The sequence below is a fragment of the Macaca fascicularis genome, chromosome 4 (assembly GCF_037993035.2).
Source record: "Macaca fascicularis isolate 582-1 chromosome 4, T2T-MFA8v1.1".
NCBI classification, from domain to species: domain Eukaryota; kingdom Metazoa; phylum Chordata; class Mammalia; order Primates; family Cercopithecidae; genus Macaca; species Macaca fascicularis.
In genome coordinates this window covers 127,088,030-127,110,628 of record NC_088378.1, presented here as the reverse complement: position 1 = coordinate 127,110,628, position 22,599 = coordinate 127,088,030, and the positions used below count along the sequence as shown (strand labels likewise).

The 22,599-nt window shown below is 37.8% G+C and overlaps 1 protein-coding gene across 2 annotated transcripts in view; it reads left to right on the top strand.

Annotated features, from left to right (window-relative positions):
• Nucleotides 1-22,599, top strand: part of CDC5L (cell division cycle 5 like) — a 67,819-nt gene that overhangs the window by 24,343 nt on the left and 20,877 nt on the right. Inside the window, exons 7-13 of one of the 2 annotated variants that reach the window (XR_012433748.1) lie at nucleotides 1,376-1,520; nucleotides 3,480-3,668; nucleotides 12,901-13,049; nucleotides 13,544-16,252; nucleotides 17,873-18,037; nucleotides 19,556-19,636; nucleotides 19,931-20,173. Coding sequence is in view for 1 of the 2 variants with exons in the window: in XM_005552844.5 (XP_005552901.1) it covers nucleotides 1,376-1,520; nucleotides 3,480-3,668; nucleotides 12,901-13,049; nucleotides 16,090-16,252; nucleotides 17,873-18,037; nucleotides 19,556-19,636; nucleotides 19,931-20,173 (1,135 nt within the window). In the remaining variant the exon portion in view is untranslated. The remainder of the gene's footprint in view (nucleotides 1-1,375; nucleotides 1,521-3,479; nucleotides 3,669-12,900; nucleotides 13,050-13,543; nucleotides 16,253-17,872; nucleotides 18,038-19,555; nucleotides 19,637-19,930; nucleotides 20,174-22,599) is intronic. The other variant, XM_005552844.5, reaches the window with a different exon arrangement.

Genomic DNA, 22,599 nt, shown 5'->3' with positions numbered 1-22,599 from the left:
TTGGGATTACAGGCGTGAGTCACCACGCCTGGCCCTTTTAGTCTTTTCTAGTGAAAAATTTTGTTTTTATTAAGATGAAATTAAAAGAAAAAACTACTGATCCTTTCACTTGATGGGATAGATACACTTTTATAAAATCTTTATGTTTTAGAAGATAGCAGATTTTCCCTATTTCTTGAGAATTTTAGTTTCTTTAAATCTCATATCTGAATATTGTAGGGAAAGTATTTTATGGTTGTCAAGGATTTTTAAAAGTTTTCTGCTCTGTTGACCTTTAATTTCTGTTGATATGAATTGTTACAAAACAACAGCTATCGGCCATTGTAAAATAGGATTTTCTTAGATGTACTCCATTGTATTTATTCCTCAAATTAGGACTTTGCTTTAGGTAGGCTGTACAAATAAAGAGACGGAACAGGAAAACTATTGATTTGGAAGGAGTACTAAGTGGGGGAGGCAAGAAAGACGCAGAAGGGGAGGAGGTATTCCTGGAGCTTTGAAAGACTGCTTCGAGCCTGTCTTTAGGCTTCTTAATCATGTTTAGATGTTGCTTGTCAGTATTAAAACAGCCTTTTTAAAAAACTTGTGAATTTTAAGAATCATGACAATTTAGTAAGTTTTAAAGGGAAATTTAAATACTATATTTTAATATTATTTATTTCATACACATTGTCCTTTTTACATACTTGTCATACTTTTTCCTATGTGCACACACATTTTCATTGAATGTTCATAATATAGGAATAGTTTTTCTTTTGACATTATGTGGAATGTTTTGCTTATCACAGTCTTCATACTTATATGTTTTAATATTTAGTACTTCAATTACTTAGGGTATGTTATTAATAATTTTATTGCTATTCTGAGTTTGCTTTTATCTTGAATATAGTAAGTAATGGTGTAGGGGACCACTTAATGCATATTGTTTTTGCCTTTTTTTAGTTCTTTTCTTTTCTTTTCTTTTTTTTTTTTGAGATGGAGTCTTTCTCTATCGCCCAGGCTGGAGTATAGTGGCAGGATCTCAGCTCACTGCAACCTCCACCTCCCAGGTTCTAGTGATTCCCCTGCCTCAGCCTCCGAGTAGCTGGGATTACAGGCACACGCCACTACGCCTGGCTAATTTTTGTATTTTTAGTAGAGACGAGATTTCGCCATGTTGGCCTGGCTGGTCTCGCACTCCTGACCTCAGGTAATCCACCCACCTTGGCCTCCCAAAGTGTTGGGATTACAGGCGTGAGCCCCTGCACCCGGCTTTTTTAGTTATTTTCTTAGAAATGAGGTTGGTTTGTTCAAAGGGTATGAGTATTTGTATGAATTTTAATGTTTTTGCCTATATGTAACTTACAAATGTCTTTTCTACCTTGATCCATGACAGTGAAAAAGAAGGAAGAGATAGAAAAAAAGACAAACAGCATTTGAAAAGGAAAAAAGAATCTGATTTACCATCAGCTATTCTTCAAACTAGTGGTGTTTCTGAATTTACTAAAAAGAGAAGCAAACTAGTACTTCCTGCCCCTCAGGTAATCTGATAAAAGCAAATTTTTCACTATGTGAATTTATATGCTTATATCATTTATTCAGCAAATGTTTGAAGGCCTGTGTGCCAGGTTTGTGCTGGATGCTCTTAAGAAATTCACAGTTTAATGGGTAAGACACACATAAAAACAAGTAATTGTGGGCTGGCTGCGGTGGCTCATGCCTGTTATTTTAGCACTTTGGGAGACCAGGATGGGCAGATAACCTGAGGTCAGGAGTTCAAGACAACAGGAGTTCCTGCCCAGTGTGGTGAAACCCTGTCTCTACTGAAAATACAAAAATTAGCTGGGCGTGGTGGCACACACCTGTAATCCCAGCTACTCAGGAGGCTGAGGTGGGAGAATCACTGGAACCCTGGAGGTGGAGGTCGCAGTGAGCCAAGATCGTGCCTCCGCACTCCAGCCTGGGTGACAGAGTGAGACTCTGTCTAAAAAAAAAAAAAAAAAGAAAAAGAAAAACCCACAAGTAATTGTGATATAGTATGATAAGATAGCTTCAGCTTCTCTGTATAAATTATTGTATCAGGTCTTAAACTGCTCATATGATGGTTTGGTAAGTAATCGTCAGCTCTTAACATTTTGTCAACAGGTTAGGATTTTAGGCTTCTTTTTTGTAGCTGACAAGGGTAAAGGTGTGGTTTGGCTTTGTGGACTTTAAGCTACCTTCTCCCAGGGAATGTTTTGTTGTGTTTTGCTTGTCTTTTTTGAGACAACAGTTACGAAAATCAATGTAGGAGTTGTGGAGAAAAGATACAAACATTCTTTCATTCAGCTTGTTACAGGCTGTTTTCTTTTTACTTATTCTAGTTGATCAGAAACATGGGACCTTAGAGTAACCTTTTTTTTTTTTAATGAAACTGAGTCTCGCTCTGTCGCCAGGTTGGAGTACAGTGGCGCCATCTAGGCTCACTGCAACCTCTGCCTTCCGGGTTCGAGTGATTCTCCTGCCTCAGTCTTCTAAGTAGCTGGGACTACAGGCGTGCGCCACCATGCCCAGCTAATTTTTGTGTTTTTAGTAGAGACAGGGTTTCACCATATTGGCCAGGATGGTCTCGATTTCTTGACCTCATGATCTACTCGCCTCGGCCTCCCAAAGTGCTGGGATTACAGGTGTGAGCCACTGTGCCTAGCTAACCTTCTTTTTTTTCTGTTTTGAGTAGTACAGCTTTGTAGAATTGGACAGATTTAATGGTGCAGAAGAAAGGACTTAGGAGACCAGAAGAACTCTTTCCCCCTGTGAGCACATTGGCTGCATCAACACAAGATTCTTGGGCATAAACTAATTTTGTCGTATCCTGACATTCCTAGTGGGGATATTTATTAAATTGAAATTTTGTCTTTAATTTTTTTCTTAGTACACCTTAGGATATTTATTTTGGTAAAATTACTAACACAACACCTTTAGATTTTCTTAGGGATCTTGTGGCTCACTGGAGTATTTCTGTGTGATATTTTAATTGGTTTTCAGTCTTCCTCCTCCAATTTTGTATAAATACTGCTATTTTACATTCTTGGTACATTGATACGTTGATTTGAAAGAATTTCAGTATAGAGATACAGCCTTTGTAGCTTGATTTTATATCAAATGTGAATTTTCCCCTCACATTCTGTAAGGAAGACTTTCTAAAGCTATATTATGGAAACTTTCAAAGCCACAAAAAAGATGAGTACTACCGAGAACCCCTGATACTAATCACACAGCTTTAGCAATTCGTTTTTCTGGAATGTGGAAATTTAAAGATGTGTCAGCTCTCAGTTAAAATAGGGTTTTTTTTTTTTTTTTTTTTTTAAAAGACAGTTTTGCTGTGTTGCCCAGGTTGGTCCCGAACTCCTGGGCTCAAACAGTTTGCCCTCCTCGGCCTCCCAGAGTGTTGGGATTACAAGTGTGAGCCACTGTGCCCGGCCTCAGTTAAAATGTTGCTTACTATAATTGTGTCCTTTTAGATTTCAGATGCAGAACTCCAGGAAGTTGTAAAAGTAGGCCAAGCGAGTGAAATTGCACGTCAAACTGCCGAGGAATCTGGCATAACAAACTCTGCTTCCAGTACACTTTTGTCTGAGTACAATGTCACCAACAACAGCATTGCTCTTAGAACACCACGAACACCAGCTTCCCAGGACAGAATTCTGCAGGTAAGGTGTCACGTAGTAGAATGAGCCTTTTACTTTGTTTATTGTCCTTAGAAGTATCATGCAGGAGAACTAAGTGGTTTGGTTGTGTTTCTTTTAGTGTAAATGGTTTGAAACTGAGTCCTGAATGCATAGATCTTGCAACATTTCTGTAGTAGAGAAGCTAAATAGATTCAGCAATAAGTTTTATTTTCTCATTTATTAATTTGTAACTTTTTGAAGCCAACCCTTTTACCTTCATTAGTCTTTTGTACCTGTTAGTAAAGCATAGTTTTGTAAAATTTCACATTGCCTACCAATCCTAGGAAGAAAGAAATACTTCCTTGCATTTCTGTACTTAGCTTCGCATAGTGTGCCTGCAATTCTGCTTTCTTCCCTCTCTCTAACACATGGGGTAGACACAGCTTTATGTGTTCCCAGGGTATCTGTATACCAGAGAATATCCAAACCTACAAAACATAGTTGGGTCTTTTGGTACTCTTACATCTCATTTCCTCGTCTCTGATAGGAATATAATTTTAAGGTTTTGATTCAAGGCAAACGGTTGTGTAAGGCTTAGCAAGAAAAACAGTTGTGCCCCTCATCTATAGAGGTACTTGTTACAACCCTTTGTTTTACTTTCACCGTTTAAGATCTTTGTTACTCGTTGACCATTTTCAGTTTTGGGCATTATCTGTTGTTTTTCCATATATAATTTGACATTTGGCTTTCACACCCTCTGTGTCCGTCATGCATACGTTTTCTGTTCCCCTATTGTCTGTTATAATTTGGTTAGCTTTATATTCTTGGTTTATCTTACGACTCTTGTAAATCCTATTCATTGCTAAACCATGAATTACCTTATAATTTGTATAAGTTATACAAATATGTAATACTCTTACATATAGTATGTAATCTATAGCATACCATTTTGCTTTGCAGTATAGTATTTTGTTTTTCTTGGAGTTAATACTTGTTTTATTCAGTTGCTAAGTTTTTTGACTAAGCCCTAATTCAACTCTAGACTACCCTGGCTGTGTCCGTTTTCTCTAACCTGTACTGACTTCAGATATTCTTATCTCTTTGAAGAAGTCTTTCTTAGAACTTCCGAATGTTCTTGCCTGGAGTGATTTTTCTTCAGGGCTTGTTTATGGCTTGTTCTTTTGATTTCCCTTCACTGTCACCCTAGAGAGTCCCTTGGATCACGTCTTTTCGGGCTCCCATGCCTTTGGCTGTCTTGGTTTACTCCCTTGTTCAATGAAGATTATCATTCAGTAGCTTTCAGAGAAAGGGTTCATAGGAGGTAGATTTTTTTTATTAGTTTTTTTCATTGATAAGGAAAAATTGTATCTATGGTGTACAGTATGATGTTTTGATATATATATACCTTATGGAATGGCTAAGTCAAGCTGTTTAACATGTACATTACTTTACGTATTTATCATTTTTTTGTGGTAAGAACACTTAAAATCTACCCTTAGCAATGTTCAAATGTACAGTATACTGTTATTCACTATAATTACTGCAATGTATAATCTCTTGAACTTATTTCTCCTCTCTTACTGAAATTTTGTGTCCTTTGACAGACATCTCCCTGGTTCCCTCATCCCTCAGCCTTTAGTAACCATCATTTTACTCTTTTTCTGTGAGTTTGACTTTTTTAGATCCAAAATAAGTAGCATTTGTTACAAATAAGTAAAATTTGTCTTTCTGTATCTGGCTTATTTCACTTAATGTAACGTCCTTCAGTTTCATGCATCTTGTCACAAATGACAGGATTTCTTTTTTAAGGCTGAAAAGTATTTTATTGTGTTTATATACAACATATTTTTTAATTCATTTTTCCATTGATGGACCCGTAGGTTGTTTGCAGAGGTAGAATTTTTCAAGATCTTGTGTATCTGTCAATTACTAATCTACCGTCTTGATTGATAGTATAACTGGGTATAGAATCCCATATTGCAGTGGTTTTTGTTCACAGTGTTGAAGGTAGCGCTGCAGGGTCTTCTGGCTTCCACTGTTGCTCTTGAGACCTCCCATACTGTTCAGTTTGTTAAAAGGAAACCTAGTTTTTTCTTTTCTGGAAACTTATATTATCTTACATGATTTATGATGCATGTTTCTTGGTGTAGGTCTTTTTCAACCACTGTGGATATTTTTATTCCGGAGACTCCTGGCCTTCAATTTTGTAAAATTATTTTGAATTAAAATTTTTTTCTCCCTTTCGTTGATCTCTTTATGAACCTCCAAGTTTTCTATTAATTCCTCTGCAGTTTTCTATCTTACTGATTTTGATTTATTTGTAGGAGGTTTTCTCAATTTTTTCTTTATTTGGTTTTTAATTTACTATCATATATGTAATGTTTAAGTGCTTTTTAAAATTTTGTTTGGTATTTTTTTTTTTTACCATCTCTTATTTCATGAGTATCTTATGTCTCTGAGGCTGTTAATGATGGTTTTGTTTTTACAAGTTTTCTTTTCCTTGCATAGTTTCTAAGTTTTTTGTTTTGTTTCCTTTCTGTCTTTCCTGATGGATATTTCCTCAAATGTCTGGTGCTCTTTGCCTGTGTCTGGAAGTGGGTGGGGGGCAATCACAAGCTGATTGGAAACTCTCTGGTTGTGGATAGGGCTCTTTGACTCTTGGCTTCCCTGGAGACTGATATGGCTGGGATGTTTCATTGGGGAAATTCTTGATGTCAGTGTTAGTCCTTTTGGGTCAATGTTAGTTCTTTTTGCTTAGGTTAGATTCCTCAGAGAAGTAATTTCCAGTCTCCTATCTACAGGGTATAAAGTTGGCCAGCCTCTGGGGAAAAAGTTGGGGAAAAAGGCTGGATGTCTCCAATCTAAAATAAAAACTTCTGCTTCATTTCTCTATTTTCATAGTGATAATTTTGCTCTTAACTCTTGGTATTCTCTGGTTTAGAAATCTTTTTTGTACTGTCTTCAGAGAGTAAAGCCCCTCTGTCTTTTGTAAATCCTGAGAGACAGAGAGAGGGGAGGGGTGTATGTGTGAGACTAAAAATCTCATAGATGTTGTTTTTTATTATCACTCTCCCTTTTCTTCTCTTTTTATATTGTTTCATGAAAGTTTACGAATTTATGGCACACTAGTTATTAACCAGCTCAAGGCTTTGAGGAGGTCTGAACATACGGTTTCTCAAGTAAATAAGTAAAATATCTAGCATATCAGAAGCTTTAAAAACGATAATGTGATCTTGCATTTATTTCCTTGGACTCTGAACACAAGTAAGGAATGTGTTCTCGGGTGTTCAAGGCCAGGTAAAGTGTCAGATAAGCCTGTTCAGGCAGGCTGGGAAAGTTTAGAAAACCTAACCACTCACAGAGGAAACATGGAGGGAACTAAACAATCCAGAATACAGACAGGAATCCACTTAAATGATATAGACCTGTTAATAACAGGGGGCAATAATGGCTATAGATATTGTAAGAATCCCACTAGCCATCTCCTCCTGGTGGCCCTGAAGTGATGGAGATGCTTCTGATAGAGGCTCTGTCAGTGTTACGTGGCTTAGTATTGCTTGTGCGTGTGTAGCACTTATCCAGCCCTTTCATTAAAATACAGAGCGTGCTTTCCTGGTTCTGTCGCTTTATCCACGCCTCAGCCTTTCAGATGTCTCCACTTCTCTGACAGATAGGAATAACCTGTTCCCCATTTTTTTTTTTTGAGACGGGGTCTCACTCGCATCTCCCAGGCTGGAGTGCAGTGGCACAATCATGGCCACTGTGCCCAGCCAGTTTTTTTACTTCTAGTAGAGACAGGGTTTCGGCATATTGCCCCAGGCTGGTCTCGAATTCCTGGGTTTAAGTGATTTGCCCGCCTTGGCCTCTCAGAATGCTGGGATTACAGGCATGAGACACTGCACCTGACCCCTACTTTTTTCAGTGGTGCTGTTTGAAGAAGTTTGCAAGTGTGATTATTCACACTTGAAATTAAAAAAAATACATAGTTTTTTAAATTTTGGGAAAAAATTACATTTTACAGTAATATAAGGGACATTTAATGGAACTCCTTTCATGGTTTTTAAAGTTTTATTGAGATATCATTCTTACAGAATTCACCCATTTTTACTGTATTTATCGAGTTGTATAGCCATCACCACAGTCAATTTTAGAATAATTTTATCATCCAGAAAAAAAACCCCTACCCATTCCCCATTCCCCTCAAACCTGCCAAGTTTTTAGGCACCCATTAATCTACTTTGTATCTCTATAGAGTTCCCTATTCTGCACATATATGTAAATGAAATCATATAATATGTGATGTTTTGTGACTGGCTTTTTTCACTTTGCATAATATCGTCAGGGTTCATCCATGTTGTAGCTTGTATCAGTACTACATTCCTTTTTGTCGTTGCGTAATGTTCCATTGTATGAATATACCATGTTTTGTTTATCCACTTGTCAGCTGGTGGACAGTTGGGTTGTTTCTACCTTTAGACTGTTAGGAATAATGCTTTGAACAGATGCTTGTGTGGACATGTTTTTTTCCTTTCTCTTGCGTATATACCTAGGAGTGGAATTGCTGGGTCCTGTGGTAACTATGTTTAACTTTATGAGGAGCTGCCAGACTGTTTTCCAAAGTCGCTGCACCATTTTATTTATTTATTTTTGAGACATGGTCTTGCTTTGTTGCCCAGGCTGGAGTGCAGTGGTACAATCATGGCTCACTGCAACCTTGACCTCCTGGGCTCAAGCGATCCTCCCAACCTGGCCTCCCGAGTAGCTGGTACTACAGGCATGCACCACAAGGCCCAATTAATTTTCTAATTTTTTGTAGAGATGGGCGTCTCACTGTGTTGCCCAGGCTGGTCTTGAACTCCTGACCTCAAGAACCTCAAGTGATCCTTCTGTGCCTCAGCCTCCCAAAACGGTGGGATTACAGGCATAAGCCACCGTGCCTAGCCCGTTGTACATTTTTATTAGGAATGTATAAGGGTTCTGATTCTTTACATCCTCACCAACACTTGTTTTCTGTCTTTTTGATTATAGCTTTCTTGTAATCAAACAGATCCTAGTTGTGAAGTGGTATCTTGTGTTTTTGATTTGCATTTCCCTAATAGCTAATGACATTTCGTGTGCTTATTGGTCATTTTTATATCTTTGTTGTTGTTATTGAGACAGGGTCTCACTCTGTCACACAGGCTGGAGTGCAGTGGCGCTATTGTGGCTCACTGCAGACTCAACTTCTCAGGTTCAAGCAGCCCTCCCACCACAGCCTCTCAAGTAGCTGGGGCTACAGGTGTGCATCACTATGCCTGGCTAATTTTTTATTTTTGTAGAGATGGAATCTCACTATGTTGTCCAGGCTAGTCTTGAAGACCTGGGTTCAAGCGATCCTCCCACCTTGGCCTCCCAAAACGTTGGGATTACAGGTGTGAGCCACTGTGCCTGGCCTGGCTTGTGTGTGTGTGTGTGTGTGTGTGTATATCTATTTTTTTTTTAGAAATGGCTATTCATATTCTTTACCCATTTTTAAATTGGGTTATCTTTTTTTTTTAATTAAAAAAATTTTTTTGTAGCAACAAGGTCTTGCTTGTGTTGCCTAGGCTAGTTTTGAATTCCTGGCTTCAAGATTCTCCCACTTGAGCCTCCCAAAGTGCTAGAATTATATACGTGAACCATTGCACCTGACTGGGTTTTTAATAATGTAAGAGTTCTTTGTATATTCTGGATATAAGTACCTTATCTGATATAACTTGCAGATGTTTCCTCTCATTTTGTAGGTTGTGTTTTCACTTTCTTGATGTTCTCATTTGCAGTACAGAAGGTTTAAATTTTCATGAGGTATAGTTTAGCTGTCTTTTTCTTTTTTGCTTATGCATTTAATCTTACCCAAGAAATTCTTTCCAACCCTGGGTCATGAAGAGTTACTCCCATGCTTTTTCTTCGGATTTTATAGTTTTAGTGCTTACGTTCAGGTCTGTGATCCATTTTGAGTTAGTTTTTGTATGTACTATTAGGTATGGCTCTACCTTCATTCTTGGGCATGTGGATATCCAGTTTTCCTAACACAATTTGTTAAGACTGTTCTTTTCCCATTGTATGGTCTTATGAGCAGTCCTTAAAAAAGTCAATTGACCATTAATGTAAGAGTTTATTTCTGGACTCTCAATTCTGTCTCACCGATCTGTTATCTATCCTGTGCCAGTACCACACTGTCTTAATTCCTGTAGCCTTGTAGTATCCTTCTGTGTTTTTAATACAGGCTTTTTAACTGATTGTTAAAGAATATTGAAGTAATGAGTGAATGTTAACTGAAAGAGTAGTAGTTATTTTGAAAAAGCACAAAACAGGTTTAGAACCTGAGCCATATACAGTAAGTTTGGGGCTTGTAACTTTGGATTCCTCTTCTAAAATATGTGGGGGAACTTATATATTTGTTGGAATTAGGGTTAGCTGTAACAGAAAACCTCTAACAGTGGCCTAAATAGAATAGAGATTTATTTCTGTTTCATGTTCTAAATGTTGAGAGATAAATCAAACGGGCTTGTGTGGCACTCCCTGGTGTCAGGGACCTGGGCACCTGCTTTTTTGTCCTCCCGCGTGTCAGGTTTCTCTTCTTAGTTTCTCCTTGTGGCAGGTACAGTCGCTGCAGGGCCAGCCATCATGTTTGCATATAGCCTGTAAGAAGGAGGAAAAAGGGCACACCCTTTCCCTTCTTAAGAACACATCTCTTGTACACATCATTCTGTCTGTCTTGCTGACCAGAACTTAGACACACATGTCCTAGCTACTGGGACATGGGATATTTGTTCTGGGTAGCCAGGTGCCGGTTAAGAATTGAGGCTTCTGTTACTATGGAGGAAGAGAATGGGTGCTTGGTGACAAGAAGAAGTCTCTGCCACAGTAAAATAAATATCTACTAGTGAAAATGATTATGATTGGTTGAAGCCCTTTGGAACCTCTAAGATGAACTGACAGAAGTTGAGATTTAGTCTAGTCTGTGACATATTTTTATGTAAAATTTTGATAAATTTAGTTTTCACTTTGTGAGCTTTTATTGGTTCAGTGTCTCTGTTCTATGTGTGATAAAGGTGGTACCTCTGGCTGCTGTTGTGTGTAGCTAGGGATAAGAGGAATTTTGCTTCTCTCTGTTGGCCTCCTCTGATCTAGTCTAGGATACATCAGTCAAGATTTAATTAAGGAAACAGAACCACTATGAAAATCATGGAATAAGGAATTTGTTAGAGGAATTAGTCCCATATACAGTTATGAGAAAAGCAGGGCATTAAAGGTCTGAAAAGGAGCGTTAAAGATCGGAGAAAGGTCACCAGCCCTGGTGTGGGGTGAGTCCTAGCTTATAGGGAAATCTGGAGGCTAGGCATGGAAGTCTGGAGGGTTGTTGGCTCTTTGTCACTACTGTTTCTGTGAGTTTGAAGCAGAAGTCTGGTCACCAGGGCTGCCTATAAAGGAGGAGAATTGGATATATGGAGCAGTGGGGTGCAAGGACACACTGAAACTCGCCAGCTCCTCTGCAAGTCTGTCACTACCTCTAACCAATGACGGCCATCAGAGCATAGTGGTTGCTACTTCACCTCTGTCACCTCTGCTTCTCCTTCTGCCTCTACCTCTGTTTTACTTTTGATGAACTCTAACTCGGTACCAAGAGGGAAGAGGATTCTGGGAAACATCCCAGTGTAACCAGGTCGACACAGGATAATTCACCACATAGGAGATAGCTCTCAAATGCCCCGGCATTTTACTGGACCAAACTCCCCCACTCCTTAGCCACACCATTTTTGGGAGTGTTGCCTATTTGTAATTTTGGCACATATGATATGTCACATGTCACCCACTCTTCCAGGAATATATACTTTTGCTATTTGATTCTTATTTCTTCTCTTTCCTGTGCAGAAGTTCTAAGCCTACATATGTTTCTTTCTAGTAAATGCTTTATATTTGGAATAGCAAAAAGGACACACACAGGGCCTTTGATAATGTAAAATTCAAGGTTTTTTTTTTCATGAGTGAAGATATACAGAATAACGGAATTAAGTCTTGCTCTGGTTATTTTCATTTTGCCTTGAAATTTAGTGGTTTAGTGCATTTTACTATGCTTATGACTTCTGTGAGTCAGGGATTCAGACAGGGCACAGAAGGAGTGGTTCGTCTGTGCTCCGTGATGTCTAGGGCCTTAGTAAGGAGGACTCAGCAGTTCTGTGTGATTTGATGGAGAGGGGATAGAGTCATTTGGAGGTGTTGTCTTTCCATGTCTGGTGGTTGATGCTGGCTGTTGGTTGGGTGGGTCCTCAGCTGGGAATGTGGAGTGAATCTGCATGTGGTCTTTCCATGTGGCTTGGGCTTTCTCATAGTGTGGTGGTCTCAGAACAGTTGAACTTCTCACATGGTGTCTCAGGGCTCCAGTGTGAATGTGGTGGGAAGCTGCGTAATTTTTTCTAAACTAACCTTGGAGGTCAAGCATTGTCACTTTTGTTGTATTCTGTTGGTTACAGGTGAATCACAAGCCCACCTAGATTTATGGGGAGGGAATATAGACCCAACCTCTTGATGGAAGGAGTATTGTGGTTGGATTTTAAGAACATGAAACATGAGAGAGAAGGTTGTGACCATCTTTGGAAAATAAACTCTGCCACAGGCCCTAAGTTGGACATTAAGAGATTTATGGGTACAAAGATAGCACTGAGGACGGCGTTACAATAGAGGGACTAAAGAGAACATGGGCAGTTCTGCCTGAAGAGATCAGGCAAGACTTCTGAAAGGGACCTGACCCCCACAAGTTATTTTCTTGTGCAGTGGAAAGGTTGCTTGGGAGTATCTTAAGTTTCAGTAGAAGAAACAGACCTCAGAGACACTAATGAAGACTGGATAGAGAATTCAGTGGTGAAGCCAGACTAAAACCCAGGCATTCAGACATTTGGCCTAAGCTCACACTGGGAAATTTGAATTCTTATATTTCACGATTATAGAGAGGTTTGGCACAGGTAATAGGAGAAGTTTTTGGGTAATAGTAATTTCATATGTGAGGCCACAAAAGTACACCTCTACACATAAAACTTTATTTGATATATAAAACTTCTGATGTGATGTGTTAGATTGATAGAAGGAATGGAAACATTGAAATCTGACATGACTGGTATTCATTTTCTCTGTTGGTTTTCATTGAGAAAATGAGTAAGAATTCTGCCTGCTTCAAGATTTATATAGTAGGACCAGAAGAGATTCTGCAAGCCTGTCTAAACTGTTAACCGTGCTTCTTTGCCTGCTTGTTTATCAGGAAGCCCAGAACCTCATGGCCCTCACCAATGTGGACACCCCATTAAAAGGTGGACTTAATACCCCGTTGCATGAGAGTGACTTCTCAGGTGTAACTCCACAGCGGCAGGTTGTACAGACTCCAAACACAGTTCTCTCTACTCCATTCAGGTATTGTAAATGAACATGTTTTTTATTTTAGAAAAACATGAATTCAAGGACTTAGCATGTTTGCTTTAGTAATGTTTATGGAGAGCTAATACTTATTGTGTTGAGTTTTCCTCTTTGATTTCTTCTTCACAGTAATAAATGATAGTGTCTGGGAAATGGTTAAATACTGTGGAGTGCCTCTCCCTTTTTTTTTTAAAGATGGAGTCTCGCTCTGCCACCCAGGCTGGAGTGCAGTAGCACGATCTCAGCTTACGGAACCTATCTGCCTCCCGGGTTCAAGCGATTCTCATGCCTCAGCCTCCCAAGTAGCTGGGATTACAGGCGTCTGCCACCACACCTGTCTAATTGGAGTGTCCTTTTGCAAAACTTCGGATCCTATCACGTTATTTTTGAATACTTTGTGTTTGATTTTAGAGTAGATTGATTTATTTTTAATGATTACTTTGTGAATTTTATTAAAATTGTAATCCTTTTATGTATTGCTTTCCCTCCAGCATTTTATTATGAAAATTTCAGGCATTTAGAAAGGTTGAAAGAATGTGTGGAAGTTATCAGTATTGAAATGGAGTCACTTAATGTTACATTTTAATGAAAAAGGAACCCTCATGCATATATGCCCATGACAGAAATTATTCCAGGGATCTTCTGAAAACCACACAAATTCCAGATAAGTTGCTTCTGTGAAGATGTTGCCCTACCAACAGCCAGTACAGGTTGAGCATCCCAAATCTGAAAATCCAGAAGGCTCCAAAATCCAAATTTTTTTTTTTTGAGACGGAGTTTCGCTCTTGTTGCCCAGACTAGAGTGCAATGGTGCGAACTTGGCTCATCACAACCTCTGCCTCCTAGGTTCAAGCAATTCTCCTGCCTCGGGCTCCCGAGTAGCTGGGATTACAGTCTTGCGCCGCCGTGCCCGGCTAATTTTGTATTTTTAGTAGAGATGGGGTTTCTCCATGATGGTCAGGCTGGTCTCGAATTCCTGACCTCAGGTAATCCACCCACCTCAGCCTCCCAAAGTGCTGGCATTACAGGTTTGAGCCACTGTGCCCGGCCTAAATCCAGACTTTTTGAGCACCAATATGACACTCAAAGGAAATGCGCATTGAAACGTTTCAGATTTCAAATTTCCTGATTTGCCATGCTCAACCAGTAAGTATAATGGAATTATCCCCAAATCTGAAAAAAAATCCCGTATCTAAAACTCTTCTGGTCCCCCATTTCAGATAAAGGATACTGTTATGTATACCGGCAATGAAAACAAATGCCACCTCCTGTGATTAAGTCCCTGTAACCAATGGTCTTTGTTTCAAAACAGTTTACGTAGACTCCTCCCTTGTATCTTTAAAAACTTCTCCTTGCCCCAGCACTCTCAGGTATACCTATGGTCTGTTATAGCACACATATCCCACATTGTAATCCCTTGCTGTTCCCAAATAAACTCTGTTTTGGAGACCCAGTCTCTCACCTGTTGAAGTTGACAAATGGTAAAGTGAACATCCATATACCTACCACTTAGATTCTAAGATCGTTAATATTTTACTGTATCTGCTTTATTGCATATCCATCCACCAATCCATCATATTTTTTAATGAGTTTCAAAGTAACTTGCAGATATCAGTTTGCTTGATCCCTAAACACTTCCACATGCATTAACTGGAATTCAGTATTTCTTTATAACTCTTTTGCTTAGTTTTAAGCTGCTGTTTTTTAAGAAGAATCTTTAAAATACAAATGTTATGGAAGCATGTAGTAGTAAAATGGAATTGGAACTTACAGTGGTTGGATATATTTGGGGTTTACTTTGAATTTTAAGTGTTAAGATATGTCCTCCTACTGGTTATTTAGTAGAGAAAGCACTTCAGGCTATTACAGGTGTCATGACAGCAGAACCAAGAAGCATTGACAGCCAGTCGTAGACATTTAACACTTCTTGAGTGTCTTATAAGAGAGCCTAATACCTCACTTCCTATGTTTAGTTGGCCCTCTGTATCTGAGGGTTCCACATTTGTGGATTCAACCAACTGTGGATAAAAAATATTCTAAAAAACTCAGTACAACAATAAAAAATAACACAAATAAAAATACAATATAACAACAATTTATATAGCGTTTACATTGTATTGGGTATTATAAGTAACCTAGAGATGATTTAAAAGTACATGGGAAGGTGTGCATACGTTATATGCAAATACGATGCCGTTTTGTATCAGGGACTTGAGTGTCTGCAGATTTTGGTCCTGGAACTAATCCGCCGATCCCCTGTGAATACTTAGGGACAACTGTATGTCTTGTCTCTCACCTCGATTGTAAAATCCTTGGGGGCGGGAACCACGTCTTATGTGATAACACCTTACTTACCAGGAATAGCTGTCTGGCAGCGTCACCATTCTGCAACACACCAATATACAGGAAATAGGCAACCAGGGGAAAAAAAGTCTTTGAATATTTAAAGTATAGGTTGCTGCAGATTCTGTGGATCTTATTCCTAGGAGAATCTCTTAGGCCTCCCTCAGGAACTTACTCATGTTTACATGTGATTCCAAAAGTGTGGTGTTTGGTTTCTAAACAAAATGTAAAAGGAGGAACTATTTAAAGTGTGTACTTTGGTAATAATGACAGTGACAATGATGTGAGAACCAACAGCTTGATAGGGAGGGTAGGAGACAAATATACACCAAACTCGAAGAGTCATCTGGGGTCATTGAGTGTGGTGGCCCACCTCCCTGCCCGCTGCATGTTCCTAGCCGCCCTAATGTGCCAAGAAAAAGTGGAAATAATGTTTAGTGGGCGCAGTTTAGGAAGGCAAGAAAATATCAAATATAGTGATTATTTTAAGTCAATAAAATAAAAATACCATGCTAGCTAGACCAAACATTGATTTTAACCTAGAGATCCTAACAAAACCAGCTAGACAGAATTTCTGAAATCTTTATTCCTTTTTTTTCTATATTTCCTGTGAAATAATTTATGTGAAAAACATTTGAAAGCACAATCTAAATATAAGTGGCACTTCTGTTAATTGGGATGCCTGTCTTTCTAGGACTCCTTCTAATGGAGCTGAAGGGCTGACTCCCCGGAGTGGAACAACTCCCAAACCGGTTATTAACTCTACCCCGGGTAGAACTCCTCTTCGAGACAAGTTAAACATTAATCCTGAGGATGGAATGGCAGACTATAGTGATCCCTCTTATGTGAAGCAGATGGTAAATGTCAATTCCCTTTTAATACTCTTAAATTTTTTTTTAATATCTCATGGGTGCCAAATTAAAATTTCTCCTGTTAGTGCATATCACGTATACCTTAAGAATCTATACACCTGTGGATGCCAGAAAAAGAGAATGATCTGTAAGACTTGATGAAAGGGAATATTTTGGGCTCAAAACCCATCTTTCTTTATGCTTACTAGGTTTGTGAATATTGATGCTTGTTGTTGATTTCACTGAAGTTTTCTTCAGCAAGGTGAGGTAGAAAGCTAATTGTAAAAGTTAAGTTTTGCTTCTGCCCGTGTTATTGCATTTATTACTTTGCTATTGGGCCTTATTATCTAATGCCACATAAATCATTGTGAAATTAAAAAGAAAAAAACTTCTAATTATACTGGCTTGTCTTCAGTTTAAAATTAATTCTAACTTCATATATATATTTGGTTGATTTATGTATGTTTCTTAAAGTTCAAATTGATATCAACTAAAGCCAACTCTGAATGGATACATAAGAATTAAACAGATTAAGAACCTCATGAGTGCGGAGTGTGCATTTGGACATTTGAGGGGATCTAAAGTTGAATATAGATGTCCTTTGTCCTGAGGAAATTTATATTCTGGGGAGATTGGCAGTACTAAACTAAGTCCAAAAATAATTGTAATATCAGAACAGAATAAGCCCTTTGAGTAAAGCCAATGTGCTTAGGGTAGTTAAAGAAGGGAATAATCACATTTGTTGGGTAACAGGAAAGCCTTATTGGAAGAGGTATGTTCCGAAGGAGGGTGGGGGCTGTCCCAGATGGAGACTACAATATGAGTAAGCACGGAGGATGTTTTAGACATAGCAACTCATCTGTTCCTCACACCTGGTACATGTCAGTACTGAGGATGGACTGGAAAACCTCTGGGTACCAGGAGGGTTTTTTGGGAACCAGGACTCTACTTTCTTTCGTCTGCATGGGATTTAGTATTTTTATTAACAATAAACATATACATACAAATTCAAGTATCTTTCAGAGTGGGTTTTATTAGTCCAAGGACAGACTAACTTTTGAACCTGTTCTTTTCATTTGCTGTTAACTTTCGGTGTCAGAAATGTGTTCCCTCAAATGAAAATTATAGTGGTCTTTTTTTCTGCCCTGGCCTCAAACCTCCTGTTGGAATATCCCAGAGTATCTTCAGTGATCACAAGTGAAAGTTTTTGATTGGTCTTAATGTTGGGAAGAAGAGGGGATAGAAAATAAACAAAAGCCTTGTCTTAGCTCTGAAGTCAGGATTATTTTTCTAGAATTAATATTAGGCTGATTTTTTTTGAGACTTTTTTTTCTCTGTCTATAATTTTTAATTTTTGTGGATACGTAGTAGGTGTATATGTTTATGGGGTATATGAGATATCTTGATACAGGCATGCATGTGTAATAATCACACCATGGAAAATGGGGTATGCATCCCCTCAAGCATTTAACCTTTGTGTTAGAAACCATCCAATTATTCTCTTAGTTATTTTAAATTGTACAGTTATTTTGACTAGACTGTTGTGCTATCAATTTTTAAGACTCATAAAATTCTGGTTGAATATTTAATATGCATGAATTGAGAAGGACCACTTCTTTTCTACAGGAAAGAGAATCTCGAGAACATCTCCGTTTAGGGTTGTTGGGCCTTCCTGCCCCTAAGAATGATTTTGAAATTGTTCTACCAGAAAATGCCGAGAAGGAGCTGGAAGAACGTGAAGTAGATGATACTTACATTGAAGATGCTGCCGATGTGGATGCTCGAAAGCAGGTGGGTAACTGTGCTGAAAGAAGCGTGAGTTCGGCTGAATGTGTCAGTAGGCTCGAAGAATGAAGAACAGCCATTAAATGTCTCAAGATCTCTACCTAGTTCTTTTTAATATTGAAAAAACTTCTGAAGTAAATAATTTATGTCATTAATAATGTATCCTCACATAATTAATATACTCACAATATTTTGATGGACATTCTTAAAAATACATATATGGAAATTTAAATACATTTTGTCAAATTCATTATGCTTCTCTAAAATACACGTAGGTAGTCTTTTGGACATTGCTTCAATCTAGCAAAGAAAAGATGTTATCGGTTAGTCTTAAAAACAAATACATCTTGGTTTTTGGGTGGTACGATGGTACGAGCCTGTAGTCTCAGCTACTCAGGAGGCTAAGGTGGGAGGATCCTTTGAGCCCAGGAGTTTGAATCCAGTCCAACATAGTAAGACCTGTGTCTAAACTGGAGTTGGAAATTTAGATAGAGTATGTCAGAATAATATTAGTAACACTTTCTAGTAATATATCTTATACGTAATTACTTTCTCATTTGCACATAACAGCACAGTGATATAAATAGGATTGGTATTACAGGTTGAACATTGCTAATCCGAAAATCCAACATCTGAAATGCTCTAAAATTCAAAACTTTTTGAGTGCTGACGTGATGCTCAAAAGAAATGCTCATTGAAGCTTTTTGAATTAGAGTCAGTATAATGCAGATGTTCCAGAATCTGAAAAAATCAGAAATCCAAGATCCTCTGGTCCCAGATAGTTCTAATAAGGAATACTCAACAAGCTCAGATGAATTCAGGTCTCATGGTCTCAACTTTCTCAGGTCTAATAGTGGGTAAGTGGTGAATCCTAAACTAGAACTAATATTATATGACCTTTTTAGTAAGTCTTGCTGCAGTCCATTGCTGAATGATTTTAGGTACCTTTAATCTCAGGGGATTGGAGTGAGAATGACATCAATGGAAATAATATTTTAGAGGGGACCGATATGAATGTGCTTTTCAGTGGGAACAGAGGATGATACTTTTTGTGTTTAGTTCTCAGCTACTTTGAGTTACATTTACTCCTTCAGAAATGGCGTGAAATTTTAATGTGTTATCCCACATTATTCATAAGAATCAGGAAACTACATTTTTTGGCTGGCTTTTTGAATTAAGTCAGTAATTTTGGAGTGAAAGGGAAGAAAGAGTTGTGTCGTGGGAGTCTCTTTGGAGTTTAGGTTTTCCATTTAGATGAGAGAAGTTTGTTACGTGATGGATGGATCCATGAAAATTTGGAGAATGCTCTAGTAGACACTGGAAGCTCTTAGTTTCTATTATAATGAGAGTGAATAGACTGATTCATTTCTGTTGCCTTAGCATTGCCTTTCTACAAACTTAAACCAATTTCTAAACTTTAGCTATTGAACATACATAGTCTTACATACCAAAGTGTTTTTAGCTTTATTGAGAGGTATCAAATACGCTATAGCTGCAATAAAGGATATAAAAATCATTTTTTAGGCCATACGAGATGCAGAGCGTGTAAAGGAAATGAAACGAATGCATAAAGCTGTCCAGAAAGATCTGCCAAGACCATCAGAAGTAAGTGTTAGAATTTCTGGTTTAGGAAGTTTTAAGTTTCTTTTTATATGATTGCTGCTTTTTACATCATTCATAAAGACTATAAAACAAAATTTCATCTACTTTCTGGAATATAGCAAAGTAGTTCTCAAACCCAATCTTTAAAATGTTTCACTAGTACCAGAATTTAGAAGGAAAAAAGTAGAAATTGCTTTTGAAAATGTAAAACTGCTATTTAATTCGTGCTGTAACAGGTAATAACATTAATATATTGCAGTGATATGTTTGGTAATTGTATTTGTTTTAACATTTTAGGTAAATGAAACTATTCTAAGACCCTTAAATGTAGAACCGCCTTTAACAGATTTACAGAAAAGTGAAGAACTAATCAAAAAAGAAATGATCACAATGCTTCATTATGACCTTCTACATCACCCTTATGAACCATCTGGAAATAAAAAAGGCAAAACTGTAGGGTTTGGTACCAATAATTCAGAGCACATTACCTACCTGGAACATAATCCTTATGAGAAGTTCTCCAAAGAAGAGCTGAAAAAGGTATGATTGAGCTGGACTATTTCTTCTTGAGATTTAGGTATTTGTTAGGTGCTGTGTATCATGGACAAATAATGAACTTATTTTTCCCCATTGGTATTCATAAACAACTGAAATATATGATTAGGAGATACATGTTTAGATTGTTATGAAGAAGACATACTTTAAAACCTCCATCCCCCATGTTCGGTGTGATAGACCTTTATCAAATAAACACCTGCAGGGTGTTTTTGGTTCATGGGTATTAATGGCTTGGTTGACAGTTGTTATAGTTGCCATTTTCTGTATTCAGCTTTGCTATCCCTGAATAAAAATTAGATGCAGATGCCTTTAGTACCTAAACCTCACTTATTTAGAATAATATGAAGAGGTAAGAAAGACTAATATAAACATGTTTATAGATTAAACCTTTTACTTATTGGAAAAAAGGAAGTATTTTTTTTTCTGACTATATTACCCTCACATGATTTCCCCCTACTCTTTTGGATAAGGACATGAAGACATGATTTCTTGTATGAAGTCTATGTCTGGTCTTTTCTTCTATATGCATTTTATTCCTTCTGTTTTGACAGAGCAAACAACTGTGATTGTAAATAGAAATCTCCATAGTTGTATAAGAAGATACAGTGGGTCTCATAGTTGGAAGCAGAGTGGTCATTAGTTTAAAAGTCTTTTTTTCTTTAGTCTTCAGCCCTGAGGAGCAGTGATAGACCCATGGATTTGGAATGAGCTGCTGCATACTTAGAATGAAACAAACAAGATTCTTACAAAGTCTCCTGTCTTCCCTCCTGCATTTTTCCTCTTTCTTCCCTTCTCACAATTTCTTACTTTGTATTTTCTGTATTGCGTAACTAATACATATTTATTATAGGATTTTTAGAAAATAGAGGAAGGAGGGTTTCGATTTATATTTCAACAACTTGTCCCTGATTTCAGAGTAACTTTGAGTCACTCATTTTTTAGTAAGTGCAATAGGGAAACTGACATTGTTGAGTTGCCTCCTCTGTCGAGCACATGTAATCATTGAACTGGGATTGAAAATCAGGCTATGAAATTGATACTTGCACAGTTTCCTCTTTTTAAAGTGAAAATATGAGGGGAAGAGGAATTTAGGAAATAAATTTTCCTAAATTATATGTATGGAAACCTGAAACAAGGATCACGTTGTTGCTTTTGGAGATTCTGTAGAGGATAAACCCTAACACAGTTTTTGAAAAATGATAATTCTAAGTATTGGTCTGGAATTGTTTGAAACAAAGTAGCTTAAATATTCTCTCATATTTTATTTATCTGTGTATATTTCTCTTTGTTCCAAAAAGAATTTGAAGCAGCTATTTACTTAGCAGATTATTTATGGATAGTTTAAAGATAACTTACCCTTATTCTCTCCTAAGATCGAACTTGTAAATTTTTATTGTGTACAGTTTCAGAGTGAAATAGCATTTCTCTTTTAATAAAGTGTCAGATTTTCTTTTTCTTTAATATACTTTCTTTAAGGTATGTTAAAATTGATTTGTTTCCATTATTTCCCTTAAGAGTTATTGTTTAAGTGTCCATTTTTTCTCCTATAGAGATGATTTTCCATTTTTTTGTTAAAATTGTTTATTGATAATTTCCCTTGATTTTATGGATTTTGATATGTTTATTTTTATTATTACTAGAAAGATTGAAAGCCTTCTGTAAGGCACAGAAGGTGGTTCCCAGTTTTTCATAAGCAGTGAAGCAAAGGGCTGGGAAAAAATTCATATGCTTATGGAATTCTTTGTGTCTGGCATTGGGCTAGGCTCTATAGTATATTGTTCACTTAATCCTAATAACAAACACGTCTGATCTAAGGTCAGCATCGTAATTGCTTGGAAAGGTATTTTTCAGCTTTCCAAGCTGAAAAATCCTGAGAAATGGGCTCAGATAAATTAAGCAAACTCAGAGAGATGCTTAAATGGTGAAGCTGTGATCTGAACCCAGGCCTGTCCAGCTTTCCCTCTCATTCTGTCATTTTACACTCTTTTCTTTAGTAGTGAACTAAGCTGGTTTATGATCTATCATCTGATTCGTGCCCCAGTTTCATTTTCTGGCAATGTCAGGGGCATTCCTTCAGGATGAGAAAAAAAGCCATGTGACAAAAAGACGCCTAGCTCCCCTTTACCATCACGTGAGGTCCTGCATGTACGGTGGAGTGGGAGAGTGGAAGGCACACACCCATTGGTGCCATTTGTATTCTGCCTCATGCTGCCTGCTAACGATGTGGTCTTAACAAGTTGTTGAATCTCTATGAGCCTTAGTTTCATGAGCCTTTTTTTTTTTTTTTTTTGAGACCGAGTCTCGCTCTGTTGTACAGGCTGGAGTGCAGTGGCATGATCCCAGCTCACTGCAACCTCCACCTCCTGGGTTCAAGTGATTCTTGTGCCTCAGCCTCCCAAGTAGCTAGG